The sequence below is a fragment of the Papaver somniferum genome, chromosome 4, assembly GCF_003573695.1.
Source record: "Papaver somniferum cultivar HN1 chromosome 4, ASM357369v1, whole genome shotgun sequence".
In the NCBI taxonomy this organism is placed as follows: Eukaryota; Viridiplantae; Streptophyta; class Magnoliopsida; order Ranunculales; family Papaveraceae; genus Papaver; species Papaver somniferum.
In genome coordinates this window covers 61,914,325-61,928,103 of record NC_039361.1, presented here as the reverse complement: position 1 = coordinate 61,928,103, position 13,779 = coordinate 61,914,325, and the positions used below count along the sequence as shown (strand labels likewise).

At 39.6% G+C, this 13,779-nt stretch overlaps 1 protein-coding gene across 1 annotated transcript; it reads right to left on the bottom strand.

Annotated features, from left to right (window-relative positions):
• Nucleotides 1-258: 258 nt before the first annotated feature.
• Nucleotides 259-4,568, bottom strand: LOC113275690 (coproporphyrinogen-III oxidase 1, chloroplastic-like). Its single transcript, XM_026525232.1, has 8 exons — nucleotides 3,820-4,568; nucleotides 3,565-3,640; nucleotides 2,021-2,115; nucleotides 1,436-1,519; nucleotides 1,182-1,269; nucleotides 955-1,079; nucleotides 730-828; nucleotides 259-624 (listed from the first exon to the last, which is right to left on the bottom strand). The coding sequence occupies exons 1-8, from the start codon at nucleotides 4,405-4,407 to the stop codon at nucleotides 556-558; spliced, it is 1,224 nt and encodes a 407-aa protein (XP_026381017.1). The 5' UTR covers nucleotides 4,408-4,568; the 3' UTR covers nucleotides 259-555.
• Between the last annotated feature and the right edge of the window lie 9,211 nt (nucleotides 4,569-13,779).

Below are 13,779 nucleotides of genomic sequence, written 5' to 3'. Positions count from 1 at the left end.
ATAACTACTATTCTATCCTCTACAGACACACTTTATAAGTTCTAATGTTTTAGATATACATTCGCCTTTGTTGGATTTAGGTCCTCCAAGATGAGTGCATCTTGCACATGAATTTCTTCTTTTCTTGTATCAGGTTAGCTGAACTTTTCTTCTGAGCATTGTCCTTGTGTGACGCCATTTTTGACTTTTCCGGATACACTGATGTGATTTTCCCAACTGGCGTACTTTTACTGTACTAGCATTTTCAAGGAAATGAACTTGTCTAAAACAATCCTATCTTTATCCGTTGTTAATAGGAGAATGATTTTCCGTATTTTTACTAGCAGCAACAGCTTTGAGAAATAAATACAACCAACCTAATTAACCAGGTAAATGTAAATCACAACAGTTTCACTCTCCTCTCCCTCTCCTGTACTACCTATCCCTACACTAGGCATAATCTAACTTGGACAAATACAACAGCAAAACCGACCCTCTGAAAAAATTGAAAAAAGAAAACCAAAACAAACTGGTGGAAACATGGAGAGAGATCCTTCAAAGGCAAAAATCAAAAAATCAAATCCAATCCTTTGGGTTGATGCATGCATCTAGCAGTTTCCATTCTTCACTACCCTCCTCCGGTATCTGCCAAAAACAATAGATTGTTAATTCTCTTTTATGTTAATGGGTTCATTTATTACTTCAGACTAACAAAATAGACGACTGAATTGGTGTAGGAAGTTCACATACATGGTCATATTCCCATCGTGCTGTTAGTGGGAGGGAAACGAGAATGCTCTCAATTCTGCCCCCTGTCTTCAGTCCGAATGTTGTACCACGGTCATAAACCTTTTACACAATCAACAGAAAATCAAATGGTGTTAGTCAAATACCAAGCCAAAAGATGCTACAGTGATTTGTTTGTATTATTTGCATAAATGTTTCAGAGAAAGGTACAAAAGTTAGTATGGTTACCAAGTTGAATTCTACATATCTTCCTCTACGCAACTGCTGCCATGCTTTATTCTGCTCAGTGAATGGTGTATCTTTCCTTTTTTCTATAATGGGTATGTATGCAGGGACAACAGAGTTTGCACATTCTGCAGTTTCAACACACGGTAATAGTGATACGAATGAGCTAGGCACAACTAATAAAAAAATAAATAATGTATTTGTCATATGTGAAGTCCTTGATCAACTACCAGTGGCAAAGGAGAGAAGCATCTCTTGGTCATAGTCATTAAGATCATCAAAAAATATTCCTCCAAGTCCACGCCTTTCATTTCGGTGCTGCAAGAAGAAGCAATAGTCGTAAACATTAGAGAAGGACCAGTAACCTCAAGGTGGCAGTTTCATGGCCCTCAAAAGGTGGAGATGGATCTTTATTTTCTTACTAAAATCAGCTCTTGGTAATATGTCCTACAAAAGTATCTGTGGTCACGAAAGGCGAGCATACCTTAATAACGAAGTAATCATCACACCATTTCTTGAATTTTGGGTAGAAGCTAGGATCGAATTTGTCACAAGTATTTTTTTGAACCTACAGGAGAACAGGAAAAAAGAAAGTCAAAGAAGTGACTATGTGAACTCCAAAACGCGCGTAACAGATTAAATGCACCAAACATCTTTTCAAGCATAATCATCTGGAACACCTATGACCTATGCAAGCTCAGCAACATACATCCTGCTCTTTATTAACATTTTACAGAGCCCCGTGGTTTTACAAAATAATGATCATGTAGCTGAAACCTTAAACATTTAAGGACCAAATATCAAAACCAAACATCAAATTTTCCCTGCCATTTCAAATGCAAAAAAAAACAACAAAAACTGGGAAACAACTAGGAAATTTCCAAAGAGGTTCTAGCTACATGGTTGTTTATTAGACATTGCATTCACAGCTCTGTCAATAACAGGAGGAATCAGAATACGGCTAGGTACTGCACATGCAGAGATTTGAAGAAGAAAAAAAGTACTGGATGAGAAGGAATGGACACAGTTCGCAAATCCAGACATACCACAGTTGTGTCATGAGTCTTACCGTATGAAAATGTTTCACATCCTCCTCAAAAATATAGGCAGGTGTTAAATCAGTGCCACCACCAAACCACCATGATCGAGGTGCTCCAGGTGCGTCTGCATACAAATAATTTGGCGATTCAAAATATCTCCACAGTGAATCGTCAATAATTAATTTAGAAAAAAGTCAGTCCTAAAATTGAGTAATCCATTATTGCAATCACATTAACAATACAGATACGCCGCAAGAAAGAAGGGACAAGTTATGAAATTAAAATGTTTATGAAGCCCTATTACTAGGGATGCTTCATTCAGATGACACAGTTGAGTAATCCATTATTGCAATCGCATTAACAACACAAAGACCACATTAACAATACAGGAACGCAGCATGAAAGAAGGGAAAAGTTATGAAATTAAAATGTTTATGATGCACTACTACTAGAGATGCTTCATACAGATGACACAATTCAATCTCATATGGATACAAACCAGCTTCAAAAAGATCCATGACATACTAACAGATCTGCTGTATAGAATGAAGCTTGAAGGCGTCAAACCAGTATGCACCCAATTGGTTGTTCAAAAAAAGCTGCAACGGGTCAACGGCAAGGTACTTCAAAGTTTACAGATCCAACTTCCTATCGCGGTGTGGTGGGTGCAGTTACCGACCAGATATCTCAGTAGCAGTCAATAAGGCCTGCCAATATATGCATGATCCTTATGTTGAGCACTGGGAATCAGTGAAGAGAATATTACGCTACCTAAAACACACTGCAACTATGGTCTGACGGTCATCCAATCTTTACTAATAGAGCTGACTGACGGAAGAGAATATTACGCTACCTAAAACACACTGCAACTATGGTCTGACGGTCATCCAATCAAAAGACAGTGTCGAAGTCAAGTACGGAAGCAGAATATCGAGAGGTATTGCAATTGAGACATCAGAACCGATATGGATTCAATCTTTACTAATAGAGCTGGGTATTTCTATTTCTCCACCTTCCTTGTGGTGTGACAATCTGGGGGCAACATATCTAACAGCGAATCCAGTACTCCAAGCTCGTACAAAGCATATAGAGATAGTTCTCACTTTGTTCGAGAAAGAGTAGCCAACAAACAACTACAGGTGATGTTCATATCATCCAAAGACCAGCTAGCTGATATCTTTACATAGGGACTGGCATCGCCTCGTTATCAGTTTATCCGAGACAAGTTAAACATTTGGCCACTCATGCTCAACTTGACGGGGAATGTTAAGGATCAGAGTTTCAACATACCTATAATTACTCAACTACCTGCGACTGAAGAATAGAAGAAGTCTTCAAAAACCACAAATCTCCCTAATATGTTTCCTAGATTATTTACGGGATGTTTTGTTATTGATTCTGAGTTGGTGTAAGTCCTGTAAACTGAAAAAAGTATAAATAGTTGTAAACCTCTCTTCACGAAAACATGTGAAAGAACTGCTGTTAATAGAACCTTGATTGAATCATTTCACTTAGGCAGAATGCAACAAAATGTACATGAGACAGTAAAGTCACGCGAGCCATTCGATTGTACCTTTTGGAGCATCAGTCTCGAAGTAGCGATAGTTGAAGTGAAGTGTGGGTGCAAATGGATTCTTTGGATGTAATACCTAAGTATTATTATCATCGAAATCAAACAACAAGTAATGAGAACATGGATAGGCTATCCAAATCCAATTCAAGACAAATAGAAAACCCCTAAATGAAAATGTGCAGATTGAATAAAAGCACAAAATCAAAATTCAATCAGGAGCAACAACATCATCTTACATGGAGCAGTAATACTTACAGAGCTAATCCCAGCCGCAAAGAAGGGAACAGGACCAGGCTTAGTGGTTGTAGAATTGTCGCCCTTGGCAGCTCTATAAGCTTCAGGAGGCATAACACCATAAACAACAGAAACATTAACACCAGCTTTCTCCCAAACATTCCCATCTTGTAGCACCCTACTAATACCACCACCACCACCAGGTCTAGACCAAACATCCTCTTTGAAAGTAGCACCACCATCAGCTGCTTCAACAGCTGCACAGACACTATCTTGAGCTTCCCTAATCATCTTCTCAAATTTAGCTCTAACATTTGAAGAATGTGGTGATGCTTTTGATGAAGAAGGGTCATCAATTTCTCTTAGAAATGTATCAGGTCTTTCAGATTCTGGTGTTTCTTTCTCGATTGCTACAGCTGATCTAATAACCACTCTTCGTGAATTAGTAGTTGTTTTGTTGATTGAGGTTAGGGGTTTTGGTGATGAAGTTCTTTTGAAGAATGAGGATGAAATTGTACTTCTTGACGGAGCAGATAATGAGGAGGAAGAAGAAGAAGATGAAGGGATAGGGTAGAGAATTGAGGTGGTGCTAGTGGAGGTTGCCGCCATTTGTAGTGGAGGTGCTGTTGAAAATTGGACACTAGATTAGGTCTCAATTAAGAGACCCTTAAAACTGTTGTAGTTGTTAGGGTTGGAAATGGATGAGAAAAGTGCCCAGAGAAGAGAATCAAGGAGATTGGGGATGACGATGAAGATGAAGATGATGATCAAGTTTGGGATAATGTGTGAACAAATTAAAAAAATAATCTGGGGGCTCCGTTTACCAAATCGGTGGGCTGAAAAATCAACTCAGCCAGACTAGTAAATTCTGTGTGCTTAAAACGGGTTCCCATTTACTGGGGTAGTCAAGTGAGATTTTTATAGACCTTTGTAGATTTTTATTTGAGTGACTTGTAGAGATAAAAAAATGAGATTTGTAACAGTTTATGTGATTTATAGAGAAAAAAAATGTATAATATCTAACTAAAAATTTAAAACATCTACTATTTTTTTTATTATGCACGTCATAATGTTAATAAAAGTACCATGAAATACGTAGTAAAATATTTTTTCATTGTCAGAATTAATCTCATTGTTGTCCTATCCCTAAGTTTTCAGTCATCCCATATTTTTATATTTACTATGTCATCTCATCACTGGTTAGCATCTTTTCGTTGTTTCATCTGAGGAGATGTCCTTTAAAGTGGCAAAGAGAAAGCTCGGTCGGTATATACAAGGAAAAAGAAAAATAGATAGGAGATGTCCAATATATTCAGATGAGGTCGACTGTATTACTGTGCAAATGGCTCGTCCCCTGGTCATCAGCTCAACAAAAAAGAAAAAAAATTGGTCCTACTCTCAAAAACAAATATTCCTTGAATTTCCAAGTCTATCAAACTATCACCTCTTGAGGAGATATTTCTACAATGCTTATTCTCATAAAAAAAAAATTCTCCTCAAATCTCTAAAGATTACAAATCAATGACTTTTAATTCTCCTTTGAATAACAGGGGTGTTGCAGTGACTCTTACGAAATCCTAATCCAGTAACATGGAGTTCCAAAGAATTTAAATGACTTAAAAAAAGTCTCTAACCAATAACAACAGACATTAGGAGACTCTCCAAAATTCTCTATGGACTAACAGTAGATTTGGAAACTCTCTAAAAGTCATTTGAAATCTTGATTGACTACCTCCATGTATTTACTTTTTGAAGCATGAACTTTCGGTTACACGTGGGTACATAGAGTCATTAAATAATATGGATTAAGATATTCCAGATTTCCTCGCCCTAAGATGTTGTTGATAAATTTCCCGTTTGATTTATGTAGATGGTGAAGATGAGGGGAAAAATTGTCATTTCAAGACCAGGGGCGAATGGTGATTTCAAATATAGGGGTGAGTTATCGTTCTGAGCCTATAATTGTCTTCAAAGTTCAGCAAAACTAAAAGTGAGACAAAATTGGGCATGAAATGGAGTCAGAGAGACAAGTTTTATCCTCATTGCCAAATACAAGCTGAGCCCTATAGGACAAAACTCAACCCTCTCGGGAGGGACTATAAGCCCTTAGCCCTTAAGGCACTAGTAGCCACGATTTCTATCATACGTCCCCGTCGGACTGCTGCTTGTGATTCTGTTAGCATACGTCCCCGACAGACTGCTGGTCATGCATGTAGGTTTTGCAGAGCTTAAAACATCCCCGACGGACTTATGAACCAGAACAGTCATGGTTTCAGCATGTATTCACGATACGTAACTGGCTGAGATGTCGTGGGAATACGTCTCGAGCGAACTACTGGTCATGTAGGCTTTGCAGATGCGTAAAAAGATCTCCGACGGACTTATGACCCAAATCAGAGACATCTACATCTCCCATAAGTACGACTCGTCACTACTTGAGACGAAAGTCTGCCTCCTAATACATCATCACGAGATACACTGGTCACGTTTACTCTAGGCCTCGACTCTATTTACTAAGGCTTTCTAAATAAATCGTAGTATATTCTCGAGAGATACACTGGTTATTCTGCCTTCGGGCCCTTTCGACATATTCCTAATACATCTCCGCGAGATCCGTTGATCATTACTCCTAGCACCCTCTGCAAGATACACTGGTCAAGAACGAATGATTTAAAATCTCATATGAACTTATTATGCACGCAAGCCTACCTCTTTGTCTCAAACATGTCCCAGATGACTCTGAAGAGACTCAATCTCATGATTTAAGCTTCAACCGACCTCATGTTTGACCCAAGCCGAACCAGCTCATCTCAAGAATCTTGTACAAACACAAGACTCAAGCACAATCCTCACCTGGAGAACAAACCTCCTTTCCAGTGTTTCAAACACACTCATGGCTACTAAATTGAGCCTGGACCGTGTATGTTTATCTAAAAACGTGGATAAACCCCTTCCAGCTCCCCATGCTCAGCAAAAAGGACCCACGAGCATGGACGGAGGGAAGGGTGCGAGTGACACTAAGTTTTGAATTTCCATAAGAAATGGATTGGTTTTTGGGTGATTCCAATGTTTTGTGGGTGCAAATAATAATGGAAAAATTGACATTTGTATTAGTTATGGGTTAATATAAATCTAAAGATGTCCAATTCGTAGCTGGCAAATTTCCAGTTCTATAAATAAGATTTCTCTGAGTCGTAATTGAAGAAGTCGAGTATAAAAACTCTATTTGCTCTATCAGCATTGCTGGGTTTGGATACATGAAAAACCGTTAAGGTACATAATCATTTGTAGCTATTGCAATTTATCTTTCCCATAAATGTTTAAAAGTTCTTGGTTATTCAAAACCTTTGGACATTCCTTTAGGAATATTTAACACTGGGCTTAAGGTCAAAATGCACCAAGGTGCTTCACAATCATGGTTAAGAATATTTATCTAATATACTAGCCACAATATCTGCACGATCAATCCCTTCAAAAGTTCAAAGCCATCACGATTAGAGCAAAGTTTTAACTTAAAAACTTGCTCCCTCCAAATCCTGTTATTGGCTTTACTTTTTGAAAAAGGTAGGAAGTTAACAAACAGTTAGGTAATATAGCAGTTTTGGAATTTTATTTTATACTTCATATGACGTGTTAACATATAAATATGGGCCACATGCTTAATTTCTCAAATCAATCTGCAATCGAAAAGATAGAAATATGTGAGCCGGATCAATATGAGAAATAACTTGGATGGTACCAAAGACCAATATCCAAGCGTCAATCAATTTCAATCAACAACCAAAGGTTAGATTTATCAATTGATCACACTACGCACAATCTGTGATATTTCAATTATATAGAAAATATAATGCGGAAAAGACATAACAAAGACACCAGAAGTTTTATTAACGAGGAAACCGCAAATGAAGGAAAAACCCCGGGACCTAGTCCATGCAGATTTGAAAACCACGCTGTATTAAGCTGTTACAAACTCTAGCCTAATACAAGTTAACTTCAGACTGGAATGTAGTTGAGCGCTAACCAATCTCACACTGATTAAGGTACAATATTGTTCCTTACGCCTCTGAATCCCAACAAGACTCTACACACTTGATTTCCTTAGTTTATATCACCCACAATTAAGAGTTCCTACGACCCAAAGTCGAAGACTTGATAAACAAATCCGTCTCACACAGAAAAGCCTATTATAATAGATAAATATGTCTCCCACAGAAATACCTACGAATTTTTGTTCCGTCTTTTGATAAATCAAGTTGAACAGGAACCAATTGATAATCCGGTCTTATATTCCCGAAGAACAACCTTGAATATCAATCACCTCACAGTAACTTAACCATATGGTAGTAGAACAAGTTATCGTGGAATCACAAAGAATGAGACGAAGAGCTTTGTGATTACTTTTGATATCTTACCTATCAGAGATAAATCTCGAGCAAATCTTAGAGAAGATAATACTCAATACGATAGAACAAAATAAGATCAGAACACGCAACTATAGAGAAAATAGTTGGGTCTGTCTTCAGAATCCCAATGAAGTCTTTAAGTCGTTAACCTATAATGGTTTTAGGAAAAACCTAGGTTAAAAGAGAATCGACCCTAGTCGCAACTTGTATTACACATGAGGTGTGGGGATTAGGTTTCCCAGTTGTCCCTTATATAGTCTTCAAATCAGGGTTTGATAACTTTGGAACAAAGAAATTAATATTCACCTTTAGATGAAACCTGATTTAAGATTCAAGCTAATATGTTTCCACCGTTAGATGGTCTTTAGCTTGTTATAAATAAATGAAATATACCTTCATTTAGATATGGGTAACCGTACCTAAACGTGTATATTGAGTTGGCTCAATAACAGTTAACCGAAGTTAGCCATATGAACATTTATCTCTTAATCTTGTTCATCTTAACACTTCTAGATCAATTGATAATAAAAAGAATCTAATTGTGTTACTCACAGAGTTTTTCAATTGTTTATATTCTCATAGAAGTATACAAGACACAATTGAAGCAAAATCATATTGATTCAAAAGAATAAGTTCATGAACATTATAGCCACGGTTTGCAAAGATTGCATTCCGTAATTTATAAATGTATTTGTTCATGAGTATGAAATCATACTTAACCGATTTAAGAACTTGAACCACTTAAGTTTGCAAACGGGTACGCGAACTTAAGTTCTGGACATTGGTCACAAGCCGAAAGTTTGCAAATAAAAAACGCAAACTTTAGCTTCGGACCCGACTCGGTTGAAACCGTTTGCAAACGGGTACGCAAACTTGGTTCCCGGACTTCAACAGTTAAATCAATTTGTGAAAGGGTATGCAAACTTAAGTACCCTGACTTAAACAGTCGAATAAGTTTGCGAACGGGTATGCAAATTTCCGGTCTTGAATTCCGTCAAAACAATTGTTGATGGTGGTTTTCAGTTCCGGGTTAAAATTGTGAAACCCTGTGCTTAACGTGTCGTCATTCTGCAAAGAAACTGAGCCATTTAAAAGTGATGAAAGCTTAAGCCTCTTTACTTACATGTATTGAACAATTCAGTATACTTGTATATAAAATTTATCCAGAATGCTGCATGTAGCAACAATCCCGAATATTGTGTAAATTTTATCTTCCACATGCATTACTCACTAACGCATGGCACTGAGTATTTATTCTATGCTATGTTCCCCAGTTGAAGTCTTAATATTGACATGACAGGATAATTAATGTTCTCTCGCAGCTGAGTAGCATGAATTTCCCGAAGTGTCAGGATTCAGGTGTGCATGGAAGCACTCAATTAGAGGCACGCAAAGTACGCTGCCCTCTGAAACATAATAAGTGATTTTGTACGAACGCACAAAATTTACTAGAAGTTGCTTGATTTTATGTCAGCTCATAAAGTTCAATCTTTCAACCTAATTTTATTAATTTACACAAAAATTAGGTTTTTGCGGCCTGCGCAATATCTCGAACCCTATTGGTCGAGACTAAACCTAGGCAAACTAGGAAATTGACCTACCATGGAACTAGTAAGAGAAAACTCTACCAAAGTCGTAAAAGAATAACAAATAAAGAGAGAATACGACAGATAAAAGCAGCAACAAAAGGAGGCGCGGCCACCCCACTTAGCTGGCCAGTTTTCCTTAACAGACGCTACCCGTAGCCGACCGGCCACGCCCAATATTGTTGCTTGTTAGCCCCTCTTCCCCATCGACCAATCAGATCGCTCCAAAAGCGCCGCATACACTTTGAATCAAAAGTAGAAGTTGGCTGGTCGACACGTTTAAATCCTTTAATAAACTTAATCTAGACTGTCCATGACAGTCTTAAAACAATCACGGTCATACGATTTGGACGGCCAATTTAACGAGCTTGGCCTCCTCCCAGCGTAACCAAGCCAGCTCCATGGTGTTCACCGGCGAGCTCACTAGTATTCCAAACAATCAGAATGCTCTTAGCCCTCCAGCAACATTCCCGATGGCTAACCATAAGTAGGCTAGTCGCGCCATTGAAAAAGGGTTTAACGAACTAAAACTGGCCGTGATAGTCTCAAATTCATCACGACCATCCAACTTAACCAGCCTAGTTGGATGCCTTAGATCTTGTTTCGAGCGGCCAATGAGGTGCCGATATGCTAACCGGAGACCCACCTTCAGCGCTGGCCGATCGATCTCTCCCGACCTGCGGGCAGCACATCAAATCGAATAGCCCAAATAAGGTTGACCGCGCAACGTTCAAAACCCTAATTGATGTTAGTGACAACATTTTCTTATCGCAAAACGATCTTGGCCGTCCAACTTGGCTAGCCAAGTCGACTGGTCCAGATCCAATTTTGGCCGGCCAATGAAGTGCCAACATGCTCTCCAGCGGCCTGCTTGTAGCCCTAACCAATCGAATTTCTCAAGCTAGAAACTAGCGCCTCAAATCGATTATCCCAAAGTAGGTTGGCCACACGGCTTTTAAAAACCATAAATTAAATCAACAGCAGTATGCAACTGCCGCAAATCATCTCGGACGTCCAACTTCGCAAGCCGAATCGACCGGCCTAGATCTTATTTTAGGCGACCAATAAAATGTCGTCGTGACCACCGGCCATCCCCTTCCATGGGGAATGATTGTGCAAGTCGTGGATTGCCTACATGGATCCCAAACAGTTGCCCAAAGGGTGGCTAGTCATGCTAATTACGAGAATTTTAATGGATTCAACGACATCCATTAACTGCCGCAAATCATCTCAGCCATTCAACTTGGCTAGCCAATTTGACCGACCTAGATCTAACTTGGGCCGACCGATAGGATGTTAGAATGGCTACCAGCCTCCACCCTCCTATAGAGACCGACCGGACTACCATTGGTGTGCGTTCATAGCTCCTTGCAGCTCCCTGAAAACGGTTGATCATGCTCTTTTTAAGACATTAAGCTCCGCGACTAACTTAAACGAGCTTTACACAACGATGCTTCATGAACATCGATTATTTTGAGATGATTGCTTAAAAGCGATGCTTTATATGCATCGATTACAAACGATGTTTTATAAGTATCGATTCCACAAATAATTTTATTATTTGACCTAAAAGCATTACGTATTGTTTTAGCAGCAAGTCTCACAACTTGACCCACTCAACAACTTGCTGTGTATATTTTTCTACAAAATACTTGAGACATCAAACATGTCACAAAATGGGGGATTCTTATCGGGGTATTGGTCTGGAAGTTTACAGTGTGCGGCGTGCAACACGCCCATTACGAGAAAGTGGCAGGAAAGGCGGACGGTTGATAGCAGTAAAGGAGTAGTGGGTGTAAGGTTGACCGGTATTCCCTCATGATAGAGACATGATTGTGACCACTTTTACACGATCTCCACTTTTCCACTACTTAACTGCCTCCACTTCCTATGAGATCAGGATGCGCTCAATCATGACTTGTATAAATAGGATTTCAACCTATTTCGACAAAAACAAGTGTTATCAACAAAAGTATCCAGAAAACATAAAAAGAACTTATAGCTTACATTCTGCAAGCAAGTTCGACATTATGATACAAGTCATAAAACAACCACACCTTCAGAGTTAACCATTCTGATTTCAACACCTTCTTTGCTTCCCTCCCTAAGATCAACCCTTCTCCTTCGTTTTGTGACCGAAGCAAGACTGAAACGGCCATTTCTTGGTTTAGGACAAAATTGTACAGATTGATCTCTCGAATCTAAAGTACTCCCGTGCAGTGCATTTGTTTAGGGTTTAGATTCGTTTATCAGCGGCACACCCAAATTTACTGTTTCCAGCAGAATCAGTTTTTACTCCAAAACAACTGGCGACCACAGTGGGAGATTAATCTCTCGGTTGCGAAGTTAATTTCTCAATTTTCATTTCAATCCTCCCAATATCAAGATGGTGGATCTTAGGTCTGGAGTAGCAACTAATCCCGATGTTACTGGCGCTGACAACACTCCTGGCGTCAACCTTCCTGCCGGTGACACCAATATACGGCCCGCCAGCACAATCAACGTATCTCGTGGTGTTACATCCTATACCGCCAACACCAGCGGCGCAGGATACATTCCCTCCTGCGTGACACCTCTTATCACCAGAGCTAGAGCCGCTGCCACCCTTCCTAATGTTTCTTCGAGCGTAACGCCCTCAATTGTTACCAGAGCTACTGCCACTCCTCCATCAGGACCAGAGGCTGGAGGAGCCAGAGGAAGCCAACCCCTATTACCATTGTTGATTTGAAGGAAAGACAAGAAGTTCTTTCTAGAGTTCAGAAAGACATGGATACAACTCAGAAAGAGGTACTTGATTTCCTCAAGACACTAACAGAGCGGTTACCACAAGAGTCACGTCAACCCCAGATGGAGCTGATAAGGAATACTTTAACACCCCCGGCGCAAGTACTTCAGAGGGATGCACCTTTATAGATGAAGAGGCTCGCGTTGCACCTGAACGCCAATTGGAAAGGAATCAACAATCTAATTTCACGTGAGGATCTGGAACGACTTCTCCAAAATCGAGGCAAAGAAAACCCGGCATACATGCACCAACATCAACCTCCTTATCCTCTTGATGTGCAAAGAGTTCCTCTTCCGAGAGGATACTGTTCTCTTCAATTTTCCCTTTATGACGGTACCGGTAACGTTCGTGAACATATCTCTCTTTTTCTGGAATCCTTAGGAGAGCATGAATACAACCATGTCCTCCGTCTGAAAGAGTTTTCAAAGTCGCTTACCGAGAGAGCATATACCTGGTACAACAACATTGCACCAAACAACATATCCGACTGATGTGAGATGGTTACCGCTTTCTACAAGAAATATTTTTTCGTGTCTAAGAAAATCACCTTTTCGGCCTTGCGAAGAATATTTCAACGAAACAATGAGCATCCAAATGATTATGTCAAGAGATTCAGGATTCAGGCACTGGATTTTTATGATCAAAATGTGACTGAACAACAATTGGTGGAGTCTTGCATTAACGGTATGGTTCCCATCTATCGCGCTTTACTGGAGAACCTGCGTTTCCAGACACTCTCTGAACTCCATTAGGATGCTAAGTGGTCGGCTATAACAGAACCAGCATTGCTGGAAAGAACCAGACCCTCCAAGAGCGAAGATGCGCGCGAGACTCGAGGGAACATGTGTCTCATCAACAGACAATATAATACCGGGTCCTCTGTTGTAGATGGGGAAAAATGATTTGCGGGTTTTTACGGAATTGAGGAGACGACCGTGTGGAGGAGACTCCTTGAACCGAGCGAAATATTTAACCTCACACAGATGCACTGCAAGAAGGGAGTTATTTAAGTTCGAGAGATCAATCTATAGGACTCCGGCCTAAACCAAGACAATGGCCATTCCAGAGTCAATTCGGTCACAAGAGAGGATGGTTCGATCTGTAGGAGGGAAGATGAGAAATGTGTGAGATCAATGGTGATCGAGATTGTGGGTGTGTTGTGTATTCTGCGAGAAAAAGTAAGATAAGTTCTGATTGATTGAAT